The sequence below is a fragment of the Cibotium barometz genome, chromosome 33, assembly GCF_041138505.1.
Source record: "Cibotium barometz isolate CiBa-2024 chromosome 33, ASM4113850v1, whole genome shotgun sequence".
Lineage (NCBI taxonomy): Eukaryota > Viridiplantae > Streptophyta > Polypodiopsida > Cyatheales > Cibotiaceae > Cibotium > Cibotium barometz.
In genome coordinates, this window is record NC_141078.1 from 3,865,001 (window position 1) to 3,891,851 (window position 26,851).

Sequence of the window (26,851 nt, forward strand, 5' to 3'; positions counted from 1 at the left end):
AATGAAGATGACTTCATACCTGCGCTCAGAGAAGTAGCACTTGAGAGTCGTCTTCCAAAACTTTGCTGCATTTGAGAAACTCCAGTTATGGGTGTAGCATCACTGTGAACGGTTACGGCCGAGTGTAAAGGTTCATGTTTCCACCCCTCCATCATGATATAGCTCCTAGTGCCCTCTGCAGAAGCCCTTGTCTGTGAGAAGGGCTCATTCTGGATTGCCTCAACAGTATGTGCAGCTGATGCATGCGGTGGCATAGGCTCATGTTCAAATGCCTCGATTGTTAAAGGTTGAAGTGCTGTATGATCAGGAAAAAAGGACTGATAGTGCAACATTTGTTGCTGGTCCATGTGTATGTTCCGGCTATCAAAAAAATACGAGTCAGTGATTTTATGCGACTGCTCGCTTAGCGCCTTCAACCGTACATCACATTGCAGAAGCTTCTCGAAGTGGCGATTCAGTACCCCAAGTGGGAAGTGCACTGAATGGTGCCTATAAAATGAAATATGCAAATTAACTCGATGCATAGCATACATAGCACAAATGACGTGTTTCTTGGAGTTTAGTGGAGGGGAACAAAAGAAAAGACCCAAGCTAGACACTAGGATGAGAACTTGCCTGCAAATAGTGGCCTGACCATCCGTAAAATCCGAAGTTGATTGCCATAGCGTGTGCTTGCGAGGCTGCGGATTTATTTCTTTGAAAAAAAGCGGAGACCTTGACAGCTGCATATACAAAGAATCCGTAAAATTTCAGTACACGGACCCATCAACAAGGCAGCACCAGGGGGTTCAGTCCAGAATCCCAAACTATTTGTCACCTCGATGTCCAAAATTGCTGGCTGGTCCTCTGAGAAAATGGCTTTCAAGGCTGAAATATCTGACCATTGTGTTTCCATTTTGCTCTTCAGGCCACTATCTAGTATTTCCCACACAAGCTTGCGCTTTGCATAGTAGCATTTGGCTACCAGATCCCCATCATAGCGAGAAGTACACTGAGATCATGAATTTACAAAATCAACTTCCTTGAATGCATTAACTTGGCAAGATTCACAATTGTAGTGTAAAATCTCTCTCTCTCTCTCTCTCTCTCTCTCTCTCTCTCTCTCTCTCTCTCGCCTTCTCTGCTGTTCGCCTCTCTCTCTCTCTCGCCTGTGCCTCTGCCCACCTCTGCCTCCCTTTCCGCCATTTCGCCTGTGCCCAGCATTTCGCCTCTGCACCCATTTCGCCAGCATTTCGCCTCTGCCTCCCTTTCCGCCATTTCGCCTCTGTCCAGCATTTCGCTTCTGCCTCCCTCCCCGCCATTTCGCTTCTGCCTCTCTCTCTGCTCGCTGTGCGCCGCCGCCGCCGCCGCCACCCTGCTCGCCCTGTTCGCTGTACGCCGCCGCCGCCGCCCTGCTCGCTTCCCCCGCCTGCTGCCCTGTTCGCTGTACGCCGCACAGGTCTGGTGGTAATGGCCACCCTTGTTCTCCGTTAGGCTGTGTTAGGCTGTGTGCCTGTACCCCCCTTCCCCCCCTTTCCCCACCCACCCTTGCTCGGGCTGTGTTAGGCTGTGTGCCTGCACCGATTTCCCCACCGATTTCCCCACCCACCCTTGCTCAGGCCCCCAAGGCAGCAGCATAACTCTCTCTCTCTCACTTCTTCCATGGCTTCACCCTTGCGCAACCCGACGAAGGCGACCTTTATGGTCACAAACAAGAGGATAACAAATGTGGAAAAGGAAATGAAGGAATGGAAGGCAGAGATGGAGGGATGGTGGAAGGAGAAAGCAAACTTTCTCCAAATGGTATTCAATGAGGGTAAGCGGTGGAAAGAGGAGAAGGAGGACCTCATAGTGGAAGTCAAAGACCTTCACGGGGAAGTCAACACGCTCAAAGGCGTAATTTCAGCTCTTCAGAGGGAGCTTGCAGAGGCCAAGGCAAATGGTGGACTTGAAGAAGGTGAAATTCAGCCATCCATGATAGAAGAGCTCAAGGTTATCAAGGAACAAGTACGGGCAATTAAGGAAGAAGAGAAGCAACAGGAAGCAAAGACTTCCTCATGGGTGGAAGTCATCACCAAGACGCAAAAGAAGATGGATGAAGCGGAGAAGTGGATAGAGGTCGCCAAGAAGGGTAAAGGTAAGGAGATAACAACCCCTACACCTACAATCATTAATATGACTTTGGAAGAGGAACAACGAAGACGTACACGTGCTTTGCATGTGAGGATTACCGGCCTTAAAGACGGGGATAAAGTTGCAGAGGAGGTGAAAGAGCTTATGGTGTTGATGGGGATTGACAGTCCGACACACGCAAAAGCCTGGAGAGTGGGCAAAAAAAGCGGAGGCAACGGGGAAACATCAAAGGAAAGAGCTCTCATACTTCGCTTCCCTTCTATTGAGGCGAAGAAGGAGTTCTTGAAGAGACGACCCACTTTAAAGAATACAGGCATTTTTCTTGGTGATGATCTTACTCTTTCACAGCTTGCACATATGAAGGAAGTCATGCCAGAGATTAGAGCAGCAAGAGAAAAGGGTAAGATAGCATTTTATAGAGAAGGGAGGGTGGTCATCGTGGAGCGACGCTCTACATGACGGTGCGAGACCTATGGGACCAAATTAAAGCTGGCAGCCTGGAACTGCAATGGATCCCTCAGACTTGATGTAGGTGCCTTTGAGGACAGCTTTAGAGATAGAGATATAGTCTTCTACTCGGAGACTCACCAGGCCCCTGGTCAGATGATGCCACAGGTGACAGGATACAGATGGGAGACAGCTTGCAGAGTAGGGACGAGATCGGTACACAGTAGTAGAGGATCAGGAGGGGTGGCAGTTCTTTTCAGGGAGGAGCTGCAACCGCTTATACACATAGTTCGGAGAGATGATCAGGCCAGATATATGTGGGTGAGACTGAGGGCCGACACAGGCAGATTCCTGTATATTGCCATATGCTATTTTGCTCCTAGTACATCGACATATGCAGCACCTAGAGGGCAGTCTCCTTTCTCTGTGCTAGATGATGACATATGGGAGTTCTCTAGGGATGGAGACATCATCCTGTTAGGGGACTTTAATGCCCGGACGGGCAACCGCCAGACAGCCTTTTATGATACCTCGGAGGAGATGCTGAGAGAGTTGGACACTCTGGATATGGGATTAGACAGAAGCTCACAGGATGTGGAGTGCACAGAGTATGGGAGATATTTGGTAGATATGGGGACTGCGCATGGGTTGGCCATACTTAATGGCTTGCAGAGGTTTCCGTCAGCAGCTGGATTTACTTGCTTTCCACATAGACATGGTGCTAGCACAGTGGATTATGTTATGGCTATGCCCAGCTTTGTTTCATGCATTGAGGACTTCACAGTTGGATCTCGGCCCATTGGGGTAGTAGTGGATCATGCATTGTTGACATTGACTATCTCTTTTCACTTTACCACAGCTCAGAGGACACGAGGGGCAGATCACACTCGATATACTTTTACCTCAGAGACTGATGCTGTCTACACAGATGGGATTTATAGACGTCTGTACACAGAGGAGCCAGGGAGACCTTTGGAGGAGTTGACCCATATACTGACAGAGACTTTACATGATGCAGCGAGAGAGGCATATCCACATACTCAGCCTGGACAGAGACAGCATTCTAGATGTATGCCCCAGAACAGCTGGTATGATGAGGAGTGCAGAGAGACCAGAGCCCGACTGCAGCGGGAGGTTGCTTTGGGAGTCACTACTTACCGACAGTCACGTATTGCCTTCCGACGCCTTGTGCGAAGGAAGAAGCGGGCCTTCCTTGCTCAGCTAGAGCAGGAATTATACCAGCTGTTCTTGAGCCAGGATTCGAGGGAGGCTTGGCGTCTGTTTCATGAGTCCTCCCCTGCTTTGGCCATCACTTCTACAGAGGTCTGGGGTAGTTATGCAGCATCTCTATATACAGTTCCTGGACAGACACCTTTTCCTGACCCGCCAGCACCATGCCCACAGACATGTACTTTCTTTACCACAGAGATGGTAAGGAAGGCCATTGATAGGATGAAGACTGGGAGAGCATATGATCACGATGGATTGGTTGCTGAGCACTTTATTCATGCGAGAGACATGCTGGCAGAGCTTCTAGCAGTGATGTTCAATCGTGCTATGTGCGAAGGCTTACCCGAGACTTGGAGTAGGTCCACCATCGTGCCTATCTTCAAGTCAGGGGACCCTATGCAGCCAGGGAATTATCGCACTATTATGATTGGTCACACACTAGCACGATTGTATGCATCCATTCTTGAGCAGCAGTTGAGTAGATGGGCAGAGAGAGTTGGCATTCGAGCAGAGGGACAGGCAAGGTTCAGGAGAGGTTTCTCTACTCTTGACCACATCTTGACTCTCCGGGCCATTATTGAGGAGGGCAGGTCGCATGGGCGACGGATTTATTGTAGCTTTGTAGACTTCCGCAAAGCATTTGATACAGTGCCCAGAGCCAGATTGATGAGGCGATTACAGGAGATGGGGGTACCCACAGAGCTCATATGGGGAATTATGGCTTTATACAGATCAGTTGCAGGACAGGTACGCACCCCAGAGGGGGTCTCTACTTTGGTTCACTCCACTATAGGAGTGAAGCAAGGTTGCCCGTTATCTCCTTCACTGTTTGGTATGTATGTGGATGAGGCTTCTGACTACATTGAGAGATTGGGGGACAGAGGAGCCCAGCTAGCAGGTACATGGATCCCACTATTGTTATATGCTGATGATATTGTGTTGATCTCTGACTCTCCTGAGGGTATGCAGCGTCATCTGGATGCTTTACATGAGTTTGCACATGATAGTGGATTGTCTGTCAACCTTGGCAAAACCAAGGTTATGGTGTTTAACACCACGCCACAGTGGGTTCGGCGATCAGCTTCCACATTTACATATGGGCAGGAGATTGTGGAGTATACAGATGCATATACATATCTTGGGGTAGTATTCAGTGGGCCAGTGTTTTCGATGAGGAGAGCAGCAGAGACTAGATTGACTAGAGCACATGCAGCCCTGGGTGGTTTGGAGAGGATGTGTTCGCAGGTTCGGTTTCAGGAACCTCGAACAAAACTCTGGCTTTTTGACACTCTAGTGACATCAGCTATGCTTTATGGAGTGCAGATATGGGGACCTTCAGTGGGCCATCACAGCGCAGGCGGGTGGAGAGGTATGGAGAGGCCTTTGGTATCTATGATTGCTAGGCTTATTAGAGCCAAGGCTGTGGTACCTCATGAGATTATTCGAGCAGAGCTGGCGGCTGCCCCTCTGGTGATTGAGGCTCTTACGAGATCAGTCTCCTACATACATGGCTTGTGGGATCTCCCCCGAGACAGATATGCACGCCTCGCCCTGGAGTCCTCCCGACAGTTAGCTTTACAGGGAGACACGGCTTGTTGGTATGGGCAGATGACATCTTGGTTCCAGGCACATGGTTTTAGCATGGACAGATTGCCTCCCTTCCAGTATTCTCTGGAGGCACCCTCTCTCACTCTTACACGGACAGAGATTACCAGACTCATCCGTCAGGATTTAGTTCAGCTGGACATTAGGAGGACATGGATACAGCCGACTGAGGAGCTGGGCACGAAGATGGCTTTCTACAGAGAACATTTTCTTCAGCTCACAGCAGATGGTTTTGTGATCAGACCCAGTTACATGGATGTACACTTGTCTCATGCAGTACGATGTGCTATTGGTCAGATTCGCACATCCTCACACCAGCTTGAGATTGAGATTGGCCGATATAGAGGTATACTAGCTGAGGCCAGGATATGCCGAGTATGCCATGGGGAGCCAGAGACAGAGCTGCATTATATATGCCATTGTACTGCATACTATGAGATACGTGGTCGTTTCCACTGTTTATTCAGAGAGGGTTTTGGACCACTTTCCAGAGTCATGGGGTACCAGGACCAGAGGTGTTTGGGATTGTTCTTGCTTGAGCTGCGGAGACATAGAGATAGCCTGCTTAGGCGCACAGAGAGCCAGACTCAGAGGCACATTACAGACTTCTTTAGTCCGGTCATCACTGCGCCAGATGGACCACAGCAGCAGCAGGACATGGATACCGCCCACACCAGAGGTACACTGATTGATCGTGCGATTGAGCTTGGGTGGTCCAGACGCCCACGACCACGGAGGAGGGCATCCCAGCATAGACGGATGTTGCAGCGGCAGATTCGGATTATTCTTGCGAGGCATGCGAGACACCCAGTCAGGGTGCTGACCACACAGGATATTGAGGAGATCCGCCAGTGTCCGATGCGGCACATATTATGAGATGGAGGTACCTCCATAGTGTACCTTCCAGTTCCAGTTTCATTTTTTAGGTGCCAGTAGTATCATCTTTATTTTTTCATTTTCTGGGTTTTTTTATCCAGACATTGTATCAGATCCACCATGATGTAACTTTTGGTCTCATAGGTCATTATGGCCTTTTGAAGACGTTAATATAACATTTCATTTCATTTCATTTCATTTCTCTCTCTCTTCATACTGCATGCTCCCATGAGGGATATCTTCAGATGATAGGAGAGATACACACAGCTTAGTCATTGCATGGCAAGATTCACAATTGTGGTGTAAAATCTCTCTCTCTCTCTCTCTCCATATTGCACGCTCCCATGAGGGATACCTTAGGATGATAAGAGAGATACGCATGGCTTAATCATCGCTGTTTTTCTATTTTCTGTTTTGTTCATTTCTTTTACCATGACGAGATATTTCATGGATAAGATGTAAGCAAATTTTTGGTCTCATAGGTTATTTTGGCCTTTTGCAAGACGTTAATCTCTCTCTCTCTCTCTCTCTCTCTCTCTCTCTCTCATGCACACATAGCATGCAGACAGCACGTAATGGGGAAGCTCTGGATAAGACCTGAAGTACACACCTTCAATGTATGTGCCTGAGGAAGCAATGCAGAGTGATGCATTCGGACGATGGGAAATGGTAGGCAGTGGGTACCCTAGTAACATCATAAAAGTCAAATGCCAAAAATGATTCCACTAGGATCTACCCACAAAGAAGTGACCTTTAGCCACTTAACCAAGCCATAGTCATAGGAAACTGGCCTAGAAACACACAAATTCTGTTTCCTTTGAGCCGCGCTGCCATTGCCATTTCCTTACAATCCTTGTTGGCCTTTCTCTAGTCTGTGTGGGACTAGCTGATCACTTTCATTCACCTGCAATCCAAGCGTGTTATTATCTGTCCCACGCCTTGCTAGACCCTAAACCTGGCCTAATGTTGCATGCATAGAGCTTGTGAGCTAATCTGTGCATAATGATGCAGAAGCATAAGCACAATAGCACAAGATAGCCTATCTAGGGAAGAAACAAGATAGCCTATCTAGGGAAGACGTGTGCCCCCCAAGGTAAAAACCTCATGGTGACAATACATAAAGTAAAATGCCTCAAAGATGTCCCAAATAACTCTCTATGAATGTCCAAACGGCCCAAAAAAGCATGGCACACTTGACATTCCCTCTTCTAAATTGGAACATGTGGTTCAAAATCAGAACACACTTGTTCCCTACCACAAACGTGGTCATCCTACCGACTGATGATGCCACTGCTCTATGATTGCACTAAGGCAATGGAATGACGCGATCAAGATGTCGCTGATGGATGATGATGTCGAGCTACTCGAAGGCTGCTAGACCCAATGTTGATTGTTGATTGCTAATGGTACTGCTGACCCTCCATATGATTCGTCTCCAAATAACTGAGTCTTCACACCAGCCACTTAACCAAGCTGTAGTCATAGGAAACTGAACTAGAAACATGGAAACTCATGCTTGGCCTGCATGCTAGAGTTTAAGAAAATCTTGTAGGTGTAGACCCTGTTCACATAATATCACAGTGCATGCCCCAAGGCTGAGTATATTTCAATGAGTAGGTGTATGCATAATAGCTCAAGACACCACGTACAAGTAAAGCATAAAGAGAAGTAAATGCCTGGAAAACCATGGGTTGGTAAGAGCTAGCGTAAGGTCCCAACACCCTCAATAAGCTGAGTCTAGAGGGAAAGCAAAACAAAATAGCACCACTATTGTATGTGATCTGTGTGTGAGCTGAAAGGATTGCGCAAGCTTATGCATGATTTTGTACTTGCGCAAGCAATTCGAGTCACAAGCATGAGCCCCAAAAGATCAAAGCCAGGTCCTAGGAAATCTCATGTAGAAGATCAAGGGGCAATTGTATGGTTTTAGGAAAAAGCCATCAAAACATTATCCCTAAAAGTTGCACATAGGAAGAGGGAAGGGCTCATGTGTGGTATCGTGTGCATAAGCCATTGGCAATCAGAGATCATGGGGGAGAAAGGGGAACCTTAAGAGCTTCTTCTTGAAGTGGCTAAGACAGCCCATGATGTCCTATGCTCAGCTCAATCCCTCTTTATATACGACAAGAGATAGTGCTTTGCTTTCTCGGAGAAGGTACCTTTTTCTTGGAGAAGGAGCTACTCTGCATGGCTAAAGAAAGGGACGCCTTGCTTTTTGTAAAGGAGAGCAACTTTTCAGAAGTTCGCGCACGGGAAAATAATCAAAATTTTTGAAATTTCATATTTTGGATATTTCCCAACCCTTAGAAGTCTTTCAGAATCATGTTGTAAATCGGCACAGCCAGCTTGTGAAGGAGCAAGGGAAACTATCAACCAGCCCTAGAGTGCCTGTGTGCAACTCAACCAGCTTCCTGCAGCTGTCACAGGTGGGCACGTGTAATTTACAAAACTAGTGGCCCAAATCACAACATCCATCACAGCATGAGCATGAATCAACACATCTGTCACATACATCATGTACATATACATCCTAAAACCACATTAAGATAATCTTGCACATGACACAACACTAGGGGCTGAAGTTGGGCCAGCCCCCCCGAGGTATCTTTATCACCAACGGAGTGTTCTCTTGTACAAGATGCGGGTGCCTGGGAGTTCCACTCCTCAGCTAGCACCAAATTTATCCAAAACTAAGGAAAACAAAACAATACAAGCTCTCGGTCACCAACCAGAGCAAGGCAATCACCAACTGCCCAATAGAGAAAACAAAACAATACAAGCTCTCGGTCACCCAACTTAGTTCCCATATTATCAAATAGTGCGCGCCAAAAGAGACTAGTGCTGCTAGGATCACAGTCCCCCAGAATGATGCTTGAAGATTTGGGCCAGAAATATCTTCGCCATGTCCCCCACAATTATCTTTTGCACTGGAATGAAATGAGCTTGTTTACTGAACCTGTCCACAATAGTCCAAATAGCATCATTCCCTTGCTGTGTTTTCGGATGATCCATGATAAAATCCATGGCGATACTTTTCCAAGGCTGATTCGGAATCGGCCATACATCATGAACATATACATCCTGAAACCATGTAAGATAATCTTGCACATGACACAGCACTAGGGGCTAAAGTTGCCCCCCCACCCCCCCCCCCCTCCCCGAGGTATCAACAAAGTGTTCTCTTGTACAAGATGCAGGTGCCCGGGAGTTCCACTCCTCAGCTGGCACCAAATTTATCCGAATCTGTGGAAAACAAAACAATACAAGCTCTCGGTCACCAACCAGAGCAAGGCAGTCATCAACTGCCCAATAGAGAAAACAAATCCTCGGTCACCAACCAAGGCCAAAGCAATCACCAACTGCTGTCCAATGAAACCAAGCTCTTGGTCACCAACTTGGGCTTAACAGTCAACAATTGTTCCTTAGTTTCATGGCTGTCCACACGATTGTGCAATTCAACAACTCCAAACAGGCCAAAACAGCACTTAGACAAATCGTTTTGCATCCCATGAAACTGTGTTGAAGCCCGCATGTGCTTCAGACATATTTGGATGCTTTTCAATTGCGGACAACTGTTTAGAAGCCGAGGAGAATGTCACCATTTGGCCACCCAATTGGTCCACGAATGCTTTCTCATCATGTATGCACATTGGACTAGTGTCCATGGCAGTTGTATATGCCGGGGATTGATGCCACTCATGTGATACTGTGGAATTGGCTTTCCATTGGGACTGGTGCCTTTGTGTACATGCCCGGAAATGCCTGGTGGATTGGCGTTCCATTGGATCTGGTACCTCGTGTACTTGCCTGGAGCACGTCTATTTTGGTATGGTCTCATGAACGAGGATTCTCCATTACCATTGCTGCATTGCATAGCATCTTTATGTGCTTGCTTGCAATTGAAATTGCATGCTGTTTTCATGCTTGCTTGACCAATGTGTAGTTCCAGGTAAGGGGACGCCTGCCCGTGAACCGTGCGTGTGAAACTGTCTGCTGACATGGTTATGTGGCATGTGACAGGTGGTAAGTATTGGTCATAAACCTAGCCTTAGGAATTAGTACTAATTCATAAGTGAGTGTGTACACACTTCATTAAGTTTTGGGCAACCAAAACTGTCACCAATTGGCCGACCATTTGATCCATCTCCAGTTTTTGCGTCTCGTTCACTTGAGGCCAGGCCGGTGTCTCATGTGAAGAGGCCAGTATTTTGCTGACATGGACGGGAGCTAGACTGGTGCCACCCGTGTGTTAGCAGGATGGTGTCGTATGGACGGGAGCCAGACCAGTGCCACCCGTGTATGACCTGGACTGTGTTCGACCCATGGGATTGTCACGCCATGGAAGAGCCAGTATTCGTGCCGTGTTTTGCCTATGGGACTGTCACACCATAGGGAAACTCGTGCCTGGAACTGTGTCTTACCTATGGGACTGTCACTCCATAGGAAGACCAGGTTTTTATGTTTTTATGTCGTGCCAGTTTTGTGCCGACCGATATTTTGTACTTGTTCCATGAACGGGAGATATGTCCATGTTACTATTTGCACATGCGCACATATTTTGCATGTTTGAAACTGTTTTCGCATGACATGTATTTGTGTGTTTGCCTGCTTGACGTGTTACTTACTGAGCGGGGACGCCTGCCAGTGAGTCGTGAAGTCTGCTCTGTATTCTGACGAGTTTTGGTGCATGTGAACAGGTGGTAAGTATGTTGCACATGTAGTTTTTAATATTTTATTCTAACCTTTTACTTTATAAGGTTAGGCGTTCACATTCATTTAAAAGTGGACACCCCCTTTGGGCACCCACTTAGGGACCAAGGTGGGGAGCCCCACTTTTAAGTGAGTGTGGGGGTGGGCATGGTCACCTACCCCCACTAGTCCCCCCACATGCATGCGTGGAAATCTAAAGTTAACTTCACCTTAATTTTTGTTATAACAAGGGACTCTCTCCTTCAAGCGTTAACATCCATCGCTTCTATTTTTGCGTTTGTTCATCACCCTACGCTTGCATCGTTTGCTGTTGACGGCTGAACTTTGTTCAAAGGGAGCTGTGCTACTGCACACAACAGGCGCATGCTCTCAAGAGGGGCCAACTCCTCCAACGTAGCTGACGGCTGCACACGTTTCAGGCTACACTTCTTGCACAGAGGCGGCTGCCACCTATGTTTCTGCTCTGCTACAGCCGGCTGCTAGGCCATCTCCTCTTTAGGTCATAACTAAGCGGCTATACACTGCAGCCAGGCCACTACAGCAGCACAGAGGCGGCTGCTCCTGACTACAGCGTGCTGCCTCTGCTCCTACAGGCGACAGCCTACCCTCTGGCTGCGCTGCCTATCCTTTTTGCAGGCAGCTGGGTGTGTTCTTTTCTTTCATCTTCCTTCTACGCAGCCCCCCAAAGCAACTGGCTGTGTGTGTCCAACACCTGCAGGCTGCGTGTGCATCACCCACAGGTGGCGTCTTGCATCCAGGACATTGTCCACCACCAGTAAGCTGTACTTCTTCTCTCACAGCAGGCGGCTGTCGTTTTCTTGCGGTGGTACTTGCCTTGGTGGTTCACCACGAGGCGATTGAGTCTTCATCAAAGGAACTTCGCATCTCCTGGGTGGCTTCAGCATACCACAAGTATTGGTTTTCTATCAACCATCTACAAGTAAGTGAATTTCAGATTTCAATAAAGTATTTTATGTTTAAATCTGATAAGGGATTCATCCCGCTCGGCCAACACCCGTTCGGTGCCGGGTTGTCCAAGCTATATTGGCGAACCTCGGTCCAGAGGTGCTGAGATCGGGAGAGCCAAGCGTTAGTACGAGAGCGCCTGTTTGTGCATGGTCTCGGAGCACCAATGTGGCGCTCTCCGCGGAGTCCAGTGAAAGCACAGGACCGTAGAGATTGGACCACACTAGTGGTCGTTCTGCTTCGAGCTTCTACATCGAAATTCGAGCCTATTTGTTTGGTACTGTTTTCATATGTACATGGACATTATCTGGTTCTTGGAACCCATGGAGCATTGTATTTATTAAATACTCCCAATAAATATATCATATATTGAGGGGGAGGTCGGCCCGTTCCGGCCCCAGTGCTGGTGTCCATCTTTCCATTTCATTTCATTTCAATTTCAAGTTGTATTAAGTTGTCCATTTTAAATTTGTGGTTTTAAAGTTGTGCTATTAAGCGTGTGGGTGTCCAACGGAGTCTTTCCCACTTGACGGGATCGGTTTCATTGGTATCAGAGCACGGTTGTTTCCCTCTTCCTAGTGGGGAAACGAACCTGTGTACTGGACATCCCGCTTTTAGCAAACTTTGAACACAATGGACAGCCAAGGTAACCCTTTGGAAGTACCAAATTCGAGGGGTCCATCTAGTGCCTCTCGTGGATCTGATGCCCTGCGTGGTAGGCACAAGCCCCTTGAAAGGGTTATGGATAGTGAATCCAAGGGTCAACTGTCTCCAGGGAAGACAGTTATGCTTGAACAAGAGCCTGATGCTATGAGGGCTGAAATGGAACATATGAGAAAACTTTTGCAGGCTCAAGAGCAAGAATTAAAGTTTTTACATGAAGATCCCCATTTGCAAAGTGCTATTGAAGCCAGGAAGGCTGATACTATGGTTGATGTAACTTTTGAATCAATGGCTCGTGAAGTGGGCAAGAAACCAAGGGAGTTGGCACTTGCCTATCTCCTTAGGTGATATCAAAGAGGGGGATGACGGAGAGCTGAAATTCAGAAATCCACCTCGTTTGAAGCATGGAGATCCCGCATCCCAAAGGCTGAAATCTTTTATGCAAAAGGAAGAGGTGACTGTCACCTCTCGTCATGCATCCTCTCCACAAGGCACAAAGCCTGATAGATATATGTATGCCAGTGCTCATGGAGGGCATGAAAGTCACATGCATGCAAGATATGTATCTCATGGTGACAGGCCTACTTCCAGAAAAATTTTGCCTTCTAAGTTGTCTCATGGAGAGACCATGCCATATGCAGGTAAGTCACATGCATCTGAGTTTCGAGTTCGTGGAGCACATGCCACCGTGCCCCATGAAGCTTCTATGATGGCCCATGGAGCCCATGCAGACAGGGCTACCCCGTTGGATAAGGGGAAAAGAAAAAGAGAAGACCATGAGCCTCATGCCAGGAAGCTCAAGGAATTCAAAGCAGGTGATAAATCTGTCAAATTTGATGTCTTTCATGGTGAACATGATGCTTCTAAGGTGTTAGCATTTGTGGCACAATTCGACATTGCTTTTAGCGATGAGGATTTCTCAGAAAAGTCAAAGGTGCGCCATGCTAGCATGTTTTTGAAAGGGACTGCTGCCCATTGGTGGATCACTGAAAAGATCACCAAGGATCCCATCTCTACTTGGAAGGAATTCAAAGATAGATTTTATGCTCAGTTCTTGCCACCCACCAATGCGGAGCAAACTCTCACTCAAAAGTGGGACAGGCTGGAACAAAAAGATAATGAGAGTGTGCAACAGTATGTTAACAAATTCTGGAAAGTGTTGCTGGAAGTCACTCCCTTCATGCAAATCACAGAGGATGAAAGAAAGAGGAAGTTTCGTTCTAGACTGCAACCAGCATATAGATCGGGTATTGAATTGCACCCAAAACATACGTTGCAACAACTCACAGCTTCTGCTCTTGCTACGGAGCAATTGGTGCTCAAGATCAAGCAGGATCAAGGAGGTTCCAAGGGGAAGGATAAGGCTGCCCCAAATCAGCAAAAGGGTGGACAGCCATCTAAAAAGAACTTCCGGGAGCCTTACAAGGGTGGTAAAGCTGAAAATGACACATCAAAAGAACAGGGCCCAAGGAAGAACAAATTTGGATTAACCCCGGAGCAAAGAGAGCAATATGCTAAGGATGGAAAATGCTTTTCTTGTGGTAGCAAAGACCACATGTTTCGGCAATGCCCAGATCGCAAATCAAAGCACGAGGACAAGCACACCAAAGCTAATGTACATGCAGTTCCTGATGTGCAAGGTAATACAGGTCATGATGCAAAAGAGCGTATGGTTTGCAAGGCTTGGGGGCAAATCAAGGATCAGCCCGCACTCTTCATGTTTGATGACTGTGCAACTGACAATTTCATCTCTATGCAAATGGCAACTGCATTGGGTATTGAGGTTGAAAACATGGGACCTCAGATTGAAGCCGAAGCTGCATTTATTGGTAAAGAGGTGCAGGTTACCCCTTTGATAGGGAAGTTGCGTATCCATATCCAGGGCTACCTTGATAATGAGCATTTTCTAGTTGCTCCTTTGAATGGATGTGATGTATTGTTGGGCAAGCCGTGGCACCATAGGCTTGAGCCCTGCAAAGACTACAAGTCCAATATGATTTCTTTTATGCATAAAGGCCGCATGCATTTTATTGATGCTGGCAAAGAAGGGAATTCCATCCCAGTGTATCACACATCCAAATTAATAAAGCAATGAAAAAGAGTCTTTCAGCGTACTTGGTTTTTGTGCGTGATAGTCTTGTGCCAAATCATCAAAATATGGATGCTATGTCTAATGCTAGGCTGAATTTTCTTAATGCATTCAAAGACTGTTTTACTGACTCGTTACCAGGTGAATTACCTCCCCAAAGGCCCGAAGATCACCGCATAGATCTTGTGCCAGGTAGTTCTCCACCTAACAAACCTGCATACCGAGTGAGTGCTGCACAACAAGAAGAAATTATGAAGCAGGTAAACGAGCTTTTAGAGAAAGGTTTGGTTCAGCCCAGTTCCTCACCTTACTGCTCTCCTGTGCTTCTTGTTCAAAAGAAGGACGGATCATTCCGTATGTGTGTAGACTATAGAGCTTTGAACAAGCTTACCATCAAGAACAGATTTCCTATTCCACGTATTGATGATATCTTGGATAAACTTGATGGTTCGGCTTGCTTTAGCAGACTTGATTTGAAGAGTGGTTATCACCAGATACGCGTGGTGCCACAAGATGTCCATAAGACTGCATTCAGGACAGCCTTCGGATTATATGAATTCTTGGTAATGCCTTTTGGTCTCACCAATGCTCCTGCTACTTTTAATCGTATGATGGATAGGATATTCCGACCCCATCGCAAGTTTACAGGAGTCTTTTTTGATGATATCTTGGTTTTCTCCAAGAATGAGCAGGAACACAGAACTCATTTGGTCACAGTGTTCGAAGAGTTGCGGAAGCATAAACTTTTCGTCAATGCCAAGAAAAGTGAGTTTTTCCTTTCAGAGATTCATTATCTGGGACATATTGTATCCAAGGATGGAGTTACAATGGATCCTGCAAAGATAGAGACTATTCAGAATTGGCCCGAATTGCAAAACGTACATCAAGTACGTAGTTTTCTGGGATTATGTTCGTATTACAGGCGTTTCATAAGGCATTTTGCTATGATTGCCACTCCTCTACATGATCTCACAAAGAAGAAAACTGCTTTCAAATGGACTTCAAAGGAACAGGATGCTTTCTTGCAGCTCAAGCATGCGATCATATGTGGACCAGTATTGATTGTTCCTGACTTGCACAAGTCATTCGTGGTTGAATGTGATGCTTGTGGTGATTGCATAGGAGCTGTCCTAAATCAAGAAGGGCATGCAGTTGCATACGAGAGCCGTCGTTTGCATGATGCTGAGCTTCATATGGATATCTATGAGAAAGAGCTCTTGGCTGTAATTCACGCCTTAAAGATTTGGAAACACTACCTTCTTGGGGCTGAATTTGTAGTCAAGACAGATCATCAAAGCTTGAGATACTTTCTATCTCAAACCAAGCTTTCAGAGAAGCAGATGAGAATGGCAAATTTTCTTTCCATGTTTCATTTTCAGATTGTGCATACTCCAGGAAAGAAAAATGTAGTGGCCGATGCACTATCTAGGAGGCCTTATGTTGCTGCAGTCTCAGTGGCCTCTCATGGAGATCTATCTGCTATGAGAGATTTGTATCATTTGGATGCTGATTTTTGCCATATATGGACTGATTTGATGGCTGGTCATTCACATGCCTCTTATGTTATCAATGAGGGTTATCTCATGAAGGATAATTGCCTATGTGTGGTGAAGGATTTGCGTCCAAAGGTTATGGACGAATGTCACGCTCCACCTTATGCTGGTCATAGAGGTATTATGCCTACTACTCGCATGATTCAGAGGTATTTCTTTTGGCCAAGCATGCGTAAAGACATTGAGGCTTATGTGCGTGCATGTATCACTTGCCAAAAGGTGAAATTTGATAGGCAAAAGCCTCCAGGTTTGCTTCAGCCATTGCCTATTCCCTCGCAACCTTGGGAAAGTATCACGATGGATTTTATTATGGATTTGCCTAGATCCCAGCATGGGAATGATGCTATTTGGACTATTGTGGACAGATTTAGCAAGCAAGCTCACTTCTTGCCCGTCAAGAAAACCATTAAAGCTGATCATATGGTAAAGCTTTTTCTTGCTAATATTTTCAAGCATCATGGTATGCCTAAATCCATTGTTGGGGATAGAGATCCCAGGACTACAAGCCTATTTTGGAGGGCTTTATTTGATAATATGGGTACTAAGCTTGAGTTTTTCATCCCCAAACGGATGGCCAAAGTGAAGCTGCAAATTCAGCCGTGTTGGATTTGTTGAAGTGTTATGTGGCAGATCAAAAGAGTGCATGGGAGAAGTATCTTCCACTTGTTGAGTTTGCCTACAACAATACGATCCATGCTTCCACGGGCAAGGCTCCGTTTGAGATTATTTATGGCAGAGTGGTCTTGCCACCCATCCTTCGAACAAAGGATGAGATATTTGCAGCTGATGAATATGTTCGTGACTTGGATGTTGCCTTTGGTCAGGTGCGGACAGCCATTGCAAGATCTCAGGATAAGCATAAAATGGCTGCGGACAAGCATAGAAGGGACATGGAAGTCAAAGAAGGTGATTGGGTATTGCTGAAATTTGAGAAGGCTAGGCTTCGCAAGAGGCCAGGACGAGAAGGATCATATCCTAAGCTTTCTCCTCGCTATTATGGACTCGTCAAGGTGATTCAGAAGATCAATGAAGTGTCCTACAGGCTTGCTCTACCTAGTCATTGGAAGATTCACAATGCTTTTCACGTGAGTCTATTTCGGAAATATGTGGGGCCAGATCCTGATGAGCCTGGTCACAGAAGATCCGCCAGAAATTGAAGAGCTTGAGGAGATCCTCCAGCCAGAACAGATTGTTTTTCACAAGGAGAGAAAGCTACCTGCAGGAAAGCTTTCCAGGAGATACCTTGTGAAGTTTAAGAATTATTTGCCTATTGATGCCAAGTGGGTAAACGAGGATTATTTTGCAGATTATCCGCAATTGTTGCATGCATATCTTGAGGCTTTTCAGTTGAGGTCAACTCTTTAGAAGCCCGGGGGGATGTCACCAATTGGCCGACCATTTGGTCCATCTCCAGTTTTGCGTCTCGTTCACTTGAGGCCAGGCCGGTGTCTCATGTGAAGAGGCCAGTATTTTGCTGACATGGACGGGAGCCAGACTGGTGCCACCCGTGTGTTAGCAGGATGGTGTCGTATGGACGGGAGCCAGACCAGTGCCACCCGTGTATGACCTGGACTGTGTTCGACCCATGGGATTGTCAAGCCATGGAAGAGCCAGTATTCGTGCCGTGTTTTGCCTATGGGACTGTCACACCATAGGGAAACTCGTGCCTGGAACTGTGTCTTACCTATGGGACTGTCACTCCATAGGAAGACCAGGTTTTTATGTTTTTATGTCGTGCCAGTTTTGTGCCGACCGATATTTTGTACTTGTTCCATGAACGGGAGATATGTCCATGTTACTATTTGCACATGCGCACATATTTTGCATGTTTGAAACTGTTTTCGCATGACATGTATTTGTGTGTTTGCCTGCTTGACGTGTTACTTACTGAGCGGGGACGCCTGCCAGTGAGTCGTGAAGTCTGCTCTGTATTCTGACGAGTTTTGGTGCATGTGAACAGGTGGTAAGTATGTTGCACATGTAGTTTTTAATATTTTATTCTAACCTTTTAATTTATAAGGTTAGGCGTTCACATTCATTTAAAAGTGGACACCCCCTTTGGGCACCCACTTAGGGGCCAAGGTGGGGAGCCCCACTTTTAAGTGAGTGTGGGGGTGGGCATGGTCACCTACCCCCACTAGTCCCCCCACATGCATGCGTGGAAATCTAAAGTTAACTTCACCTTAATTTTTGTTATAACAAGGGACTCTCTCCTTCAAGCGTTAACATCCATCGCTTCTATTTTTGCGTTTGTTCATCACCCTACGCTTGCATCGTTTGCTGTTGACGGCTGAACTTTGTTCAAAGGGAGCTGTGCTACTGCACACAAACAGGCGCATGCTCTCAAGAGGGGCCAACTCCTCCAACGTAGCTGACGGCTGCACACGTTTCAAGCTACACTTCTTGCACAGAGGCGGCTGCCACCTATGTTTCTGCTCTGCTACAGCCGGCTGCTAGGCCATCTCCTCTTTAGGTCATAACTAAGCGGCTATACACTGCAGCCAGGCCACTACAGCAGCACAGAGGCGGCTGCTCCTGACTACAGCGTGCTGCCTCTGCTCCTACAGGCGACAGCCTACCCTCTGGCTGCGCTGCCTATCCTTTTTGCAGGCAGCTGGGTGTGTTCTTTTCTTTCATCTTCCTTCTACGCAGCCCACCAAAGCAACTGGCTGTGTGTGTCCAACACCTGCAGGCTGCGTGTGCATCACCCACAGGTGGCGTCTTGCATCCAGGACATTGTCCACCACCAGTAAGCTGTACTTCTTCTCTCACATCAGCAGGCGGCTGTGGTTTTCTTGCGGTGGTACTTGCCTTGGTGGTTCACCACGAGGCGATTGAGTCTTCATCAAAGGAACTTCGCATCTCCTGGGTGGCTTCAGCATACCACAAGTATTGGTTTTCTATCAACCATCTACAAGTAAGTGAATTTCAGATTTCAATAAAGTATTTTATGTTTAAATCTGATAAGGGATTCATCCCGCTCGGCCAACACCCGTTCGGTGCCGGGTTGTCCAAGCTATATTGGCGAACCTCAATCCAAAGGTGCTGAGATCGGGAGAGCCAGGCGTTAGTACGAGAGCGCCTGTTTGTGCGTGGTCTCGGAACACCAGTGTGGCGCTCTCCGCGGAGTCCAGTGAAAGCACACGACCGTAGAGATTGGACCACACTAGTGGTCGTTCTGCTTCGAGCTTCTACATCGAAATTCGAGCCTATTTGTTTGGTACTGTTTTCATATGTACATGGACATTATCTGGTTCTTGGAACCCATGGGGCATTGTATTTATTAAATACTCCCAATAAATATATCATATATTGAGGGGGGGGTCGGCCCGTTCCGGCCCCAGTGCTGGTGTCCATCTTTCCATTTCATTTCATTTCAATTTCAAGTTGTATTAAGTTGTCCATTTCAAATTTGTGGTTTTAAAGTTGTGCTATTAAGCGTGTGGGTGTCCAACGGAGTCTTTTCCACTTGACGGGATCGGTTTCAAAAACTCACTTATAAATTATGACCAACCCGGTGTTCACACACACTGATGACCAGAGGTGGACCAAAACCCAATGTCCACCGCCCATACCTTATCCCCTTTGTACAAAGGGAGTAACCAGCCATGTGTCCGTTGTAGCTTGCACCACATAGCATCTACATGACACCTAGTGTGGATAACTCACCACCTACCTCACTCTTCCCTCTCTCTCTAAAAGTAGATGCCTCCTTGATGAGGCCTTTTGGACTGTATTTTTTGCACTTTCTCCTTCCCAACTCCATATCCAAGCTTGCTAGGGTGTTTCCCAAGATTCCAAGAGTGTTTCCGGGTGCTATTCACTCTCCTACATACTCCCAATGACTGAAATTCAGTAAAACAGCTCACTTTCTTGCTGTAATTTTTGGTATTTTTGCCGAAAACCCTAATTTCAACCTTCCTTTCTCAAGTTGAACCATAGGGGAAGCTTTCCCAGGGTTCCCTTCATCCTCTTGAAGACTTTTGTCGCGAAGCATTGCGACAAATCGAAGATTTCAACACTCCAAGCATTTCCATCACAAAGACTTCCGCTATCATCGACTCTACTTGCAATTGGTAAGCTTTTATGCTTAAATATGGAAGCAAGTAGCAAGAGGGAGGAACCGGATTCCAAGATCACATACCTTGTGTAGTGTTGTGTAGTGTTCTCTTGTCCTACGTGCTCTCTTACAAATTGTTGCTACCTTGTGTTGGTGAAGTGTGAGTTGCAAGTCTATACCGACAACCACTTTGTTTGCAATATTGTATTCATATGCATTGGTATGGAAATCTAATCAAAAATGCCCATGATACTATGTACTTGATTCTCCCAAGATAAATATACTTTATTTGAGGGAGGGGACGGCCATTCCGGCTCATTGTGCGTCTCTTGTCAATTCAACAAATTACTTCTTGTATTGAGCATGTTGTCCATTGAATCTTGGTGCATTTAAGTGTATTGATCAGCATTGTGTTCAACCAAGTTACAGTCACCAACTCTTTCATGAGTTTATGCAGACACTAGGGTAACCAAGCCTTGCATGAATGCATAACTATAGTAGTCATAGTCACCAACTCTTCTGACTGACTTAGAGTCACCAACTCTAATCACTCATTAAATCACCAACTCTTACGTGAGTAAATCCAACAGCCTTAAGCTCTCCCAAAAAGAAGTCAACCAGCTCCTTTTGGCTGCCCCTAACTTGTTCAGCGCCCCTCCTCCCAGAAAACTCGTGTGCCATAAAAATAACTCCTCAGTCACTTTTAGCCACTCATGGGCTTCTGGTCCAGTGCTCGGGTGCCCAACACTCATAACTGGTCCTGGTTCATTAATAAAGTCCAGCCCGATGTAAACTCCCTTATAATTTATAAGTTTGTCCGCTCAAACTTTAATGAGTATGAATTTGCAACCATAAACTTTAGTAGACAAAGGAAATAATAATTAAATAAGGTTGAGGGTGCACACTTACCACCTGCAAAAGACATAAAATCACCGCCTTAGTCCCAAACAGGCGTGCACACACGCATCCCCGAGGTGTCCAGGCGTCCCCGATGCCCGTGGACATTCATAGGCAAAATACCATGCAATGTCCAGGGAAACAAAACAAGTCACACATGCAAGTGCATTTCACAGGAAAATGCTTGTGCGCAATGATTTGGATTAAATCTCCCACCTTGCCATCTTGTACACCAAAACAGTCGCGACCATGGGCACCACCCATGTTGGATCCAAACACTGTACTCACCAGAGCAACTACCCTTGCATGAGTCCAATTAACTCACTAGGGTCACCTCTCAAAATGCACAACGAAAATGAAGACAACTGTTGTAGAGAGCAAAATGCAGATGAGAGAGGGAGAGAGAAGCTGTGTAACTCTGCTCTATATACACAAGAAAATCCCGAATATGATACAAAACAAGTGGGGGGGGGACAGGGCCAAATATATATGGCCCCAAACTGCTGGTCGGCCAGCCCAAAACAGGCCGATAGCAGCCTTGACTGCTCACGACCAACAAAAAGCTCAGTCGGCTAGAATACATGCAGTCGGCCAACACTGAGGGTCGGGTCGGGTAGCACCAGAGCAGTTGGCCAACAGTAGATACGGCCGACAGCCACCAAAAAACAGTCCTCCCACACCCAGCAAAAATGGGAAAATACTATGGAAAGTGAGGAAAAATGGGGGAACACCTAAAATGGGCGGACAGGCTCAATCTGTGGAAACCCAATCTCGCCAAGAAACCTCCGCAGCCACACAACCTCGCAAGCAGCACCACAAGCATCTCAGTACTCTGCCTCTGTAGACAACAAGACAATAGTTGGCTACCTCTTGCTACTCCATGATATAGCTCCTGAGCCGAGGGTAAATCCGTAGCCTGATGTAGATCTCCTCGTGTTTGGATCTCCTCCCCAATTCAAGTCACTCCAGTCCTGGAGTCGAACTCGGTCCTTCGTTTCCCCTCCAGTGTCGTCGAAGAGTCCAAGATTCTTCATAGCCTGCATATACCGCAAGATCCGCAATCCTGCGTCCCAATGAGTCTTCAAAGGCATCTACATGAACGAGCTCAACAACCCCACGGAAAAGCTCAAGTCCAATCTAGTGTTCAGCAACCAAATCAATGAACCGATAAGCTTCCGATACACAGAGGCATCAACCTACTCACAAGGATCATTCACTGTAAGCTTCGTGTTCGGGTCCATCGGTGACGTGATAGGCTTGCAGTTCTCCATCCCAAAGGCCTCAAGCAACTCATGAACATACCGCTGTTGAGAGACAAAGAACCCCCTCTGGGTCTGCCAAATCTCCAATCCCAAGAAGAAGTAGAGTAAGCCTAAGTCGATCATCTCAAACTCCTTTGACAAGGCAATCTTCGTCACTGCTATGTGCTCCACATGACAGCCGATGAGAATGAGATCATCCACATAAAGGATAATCAACGTGACCAAACCGCGTTCCCGAAAGAGATACAAGTTAGGATCTGCAACTAATCTCTAAAATCCAATCCGTAGAAAAAAGGAATCAATCTTCTGATTCCAAGCCCCAGGAGCTTGCTTAAGACCATACAATGCCTTCTGCAACCTGTAAACCATCCCCTTTGATCCTGGAGGCTGCTCAACGTACACCTCCTCTTGCAAGTCACCATTAAGAAACACGGATTTTACATCCATCTGATATACGAGCCACTGCTGAGAAGAGCACTTTCAGGTATTGGAAAAGATTGGTGAGGTGGCCTATCGTTTGAAGCTACCAGATCACTGGAGGATTCAAAATGCATTTCATGTGAGTCTACTTAGACCTTTCCGTGGGGATGTGCCTGAGGATGTATCAGATGAGGCTCAGCCGGAAGTTGAGGAACTTGATGAGGTTCTTACTCCAGAGCAGATACTGACACATAAGGAAAGAAAGGTACAAGGTAAAGTTTCCCATCGCTATCTTGTGAAGTTCAAGAACTATTCACCAATGGATGCGAAGTGGATGAAGGACGGTGACTTAACAGATTCACCTCAGGTTTTGCAGCTTTATCTCGATGCCTTTGAGTTGGAGCCGACTCTTGTTACGGCTCATTCAGGTTCAACAGAGCATGGGTCTGGAGCATTGCCTGATGCTCAAGGGGTAGCACCTCCGCTCCCTTAATACAGACAGGCTCAGATGACATCTAGAGGTCCTGGTATAGCTTTTGTCTCACCCGAAGGTACTGATGGCTGACAGTATATCTGTTTATGGGACTTCTATGATATATGTGTACTAGTCACATTGGATGTTGTGGTTGTGTATGGTTCACAGTGGTATACAACTTGGACTATTACTACACCATTGGTTTGCAGTGAATGTTGCTACATATGCATGGCTTAGAGAGATTGGGACACTGATCTTGCCATATTGTATCTTTCACTTTGGATGTCTTGCTGTATCACTATATTGCAATCGAGGACGCTTGCCATTTTTCAAGAGGGTGGTATGTCACGACCCTGTGAAATTGGAATTCAAGAGGGGGGTATGTCATGACCCTGTGAAATTGAAACAGCACAAGTGTGGGCATGGAGGTCAGTGAGCAAGATGAATTTTTTAAAGATTCATACTTGGGTGTCCGGACAAAAGGTAATAGGTGTGGACAACCCCAAGTGTGAAGGGGGACCAAGGGATTAAACTCTATAAGGTTTATAAACCTTGGGTGGCCCTTAGAAAGTTTTAAAAACTTTAAAGGGCCACTAGGATAATTATGGAGGGGGGGCTACTCCACTTTTAGAGTACACGCCTCCCTCTCCATCTCTCTCTCTCTTGCTTTGTGGAAAAGACTAGTCGGTTGGCTGCGTGGAGAGAACAAGTCGGATGGCTGCGTGGAGAGAGACTAGTATAGGCTGGTACATGTGCTGCAGGTACAGGCTGCTACTGGCGACGCATCATACAGGCGGCTGCAGGGCGACTGGTACGGATAGGTACAGGCGGCTACTACAGTTTTGCTGACGCAGGCAGCTGCAGGTACACATTGGTACGGACAGGTACAGGCTGCTGCAGGCTTTCTAACGCAGGCGGCTCCAGGTCAACTGGCGCAGACAGGTACAGGCTGTGCAAGCCGACTGGTGCAGAACTGAGCAGGGCAGTTGGTACACGCTGAATCCTTCTCTCTCTCTCTCTCTCTCTCTCTCTCTCTCTCTTCTTATCTTCCCCTTGTGTGAGCTCTGGAGGGCAAAGGCGGGTGGCTGCAAATTCAGGACAGCATACTCTATACTTTCAGAGCTAGTGTTTTTTGAGGAGGATTGGACTGAGGGACAGCAGTGAATCTGCTGAATATTTTTCTCTCTTTCCACTGGCTTACGACTGCTTCAGAGTTGTTTCTTCTGGCCCTTTGTGAGAGGAGGGGTGTGGCAGTTTTAAAGGTGGAAACAGAGTTGGATGGTGGATTTGTTCTTTGGCTGAGTTTGAAGCTATGATCATGGAACAGCCAGATGTGTGCTCAAGGCTTCCCTGTTGCATTGTCTTGGTTGATTAGAGGAGACAGCAGTGTGTTGCTCTTGTGGGACACAGATCTGTATGTATATCCTCTATGCTAAGAGGTCTTGAGGGTTGCCAGATTGGACATGCAGGTTTATTTTCCTTGACTTACTTTATTGTACTCAGTTAAACTTTTCCATTGAAATTGAATAAAGAAATACCGAAAGGGGCGCCAAGCTTTGGGGCCAACAGGTGTCGTTTTCCTTTTTGTTCTGGAGCATTCTAGCTCTTGTTCATTTGTTAATTGTCTGGACTACAAGTGGATAGGTGACTACTAGTCTACCACACTTAGGTTTCACCAGAGGCCGGTTTCAACACCACCTTTGTGGAAGTCTTGGTCAGACAAATCAAATGATGTCATGTCACAACCCTTATCAAGAATAAAATATGCTGGCAGTGTGTATGCAAACAAGAACCAATGCATGGGCAAAGATTTCAAGCTGCAGTTGGAAATTTGTAAGAGGCAGAAGCTTGAAAGCGCATAAGAATACACTATACATGAGCAGGCTTCTCCAAACTAGCATAAAGTCTGACCTTGCAATGATTAAAAAATTCTTTTGTAAACTAAGGTCTGTTGCAAATTTCTCGTTTATTAAACTCTGTTTGCTTTCACTATTTTGAAGCAAAAATCGTCGAACTGACATGCTACACTCATTTGAACGCCATAAGTATAGGGACAGAACATGTGATTGAATGCCAAAAGTATAGATACAGCACCTCCCATGTTCCAATCCGTAGAAAAGATGCTGGAAAATTTGCCGCTTTCAGCTTATCCCTTTCAGCTCCCGATGTAGGTTCACCTTTTGTCCCCTGGCTTCCATCAGCTGGACACCGCGAACCTGATTCATCGTTCTGAGCAAGCCTCCTCTGAATAAGGTCCAATAAAGAGGGACTCTTCCTCAGCATCAAACCCAAGGGACTCGGCTCGTTCAATGGATTGAAGTGGCTTGCAAGAGGAGCTGCTTGTGATGCAAGCCAATCTTCTTCCTTGATATGCTTGGACTTCATGCCAAGCTCCGTCACCCCTCCTGAATGCTGGTCCAAGAATGAAGGCATGGCCGGCAATTGACAGTGACCGGGTGATATCATCTGCAGTTCGCCAACAACCCACATGCCAAAGTTGTTATCAACTAGATAGCACTGTTGAGAACATTATATTTCAAAAAGCAACCTCCTCTACTGAGAGCAAAGGCTTGCATTGCAGCCGATAGAAAAGGCCTGCCTGTGACAGTTGCCCATCGTCGACTAGTCGGCGGCGCTTGACGTTTGCCGATTCCCCTGAAAACTGCTCACTCTCTGTCTTGGATGCCTTATAGTCGCCAAAGCTGGTCGTTGCCAGCGCTCCACTAACTTTCACATCTGTTCGCGAACATGCCTGGAAGAGAGGGGGTTTGTCGAGGTTGGAAGGCAGTTTCATGTTTGTGAATCCGCCCATCTAATGGTGGCAGGATCATGCAGTTCTTTTTTTATGGAGCTGATGATGAAAACACTAATCTTCGATTCACCCAAACGCCATAAGATCAATACTGTAGGTTCTCGGTCCACACCAGGTCTGTTCTTGCTCGCAAACCCACAGACATGGATCTCTGCGTGCAATTATGATTTAGTAAAGACAACAAAAGTAGATCGAAAGCAGAATTCATGGATGCGGGCTGACCTCAATTCAACTGACTGCGGATCAGAGGGCTTGCTGCGAGAACGACGATGAGGGAGACCTCGGATTCTGCTGAAACCCCAAATTCTTCACAGAAGGGCTACCAGTTCAAAGCTTCCGAAGTTCTGCTTTTGCCTGATCGAAGGATCCTAAACTCTGATGGAGCAAGAAAATGGCGAGGGAGATGGCTAATTTGTGCAGGAAACCCTAGATGATCCCAGGAGAAGAAGGGGAAGAGAGGGAGCTGTCTCTGCATAATCGTCTGATGATGATGACGAAAATACATTTTTTTTGGCTTTATGCATCACACATACATACATGCCATGCTGGTGTATGGGTGCATGCCATTTTCTGACGTGGCCTGCCATCCCTTTCAATGTCCACATCCACGTCAGCATTCTTGCTGGGTGCTGTTCGAGAAAAAAGATTTTAACAAATTTACATGAGAGAGGACC

At 46.5% G+C, this 26,851-nt stretch overlaps 1 protein-coding gene across 1 annotated transcript in view; it reads right to left on the reverse strand.

Annotated features, from left to right (window-relative positions):
* Positions 1-26,851, reverse strand: part of LOC147619206 (uncharacterized) — a 27,831-nt gene extending 980 nt beyond the window's left edge. The window contains exons 1-6 of the mRNA XM_086772824.1: positions 26,400-26,851; positions 25,965-26,328; positions 25,460-25,831; positions 818-991; positions 616-722; positions 20-489 (exon numbers count right to left, since the gene is read on the reverse strand). Coding sequence (XP_086628950.1) covers positions 20-489; positions 616-722; positions 818-991; positions 25,460-25,831; positions 25,965-26,177 — 1,336 coding nt within the window. The 5' untranslated portion in view covers positions 26,178-26,328; positions 26,400-26,851. The remainder of the gene's footprint in view (positions 1-19; positions 490-615; positions 723-817; positions 992-25,459; positions 25,832-25,964; positions 26,329-26,399) is intronic.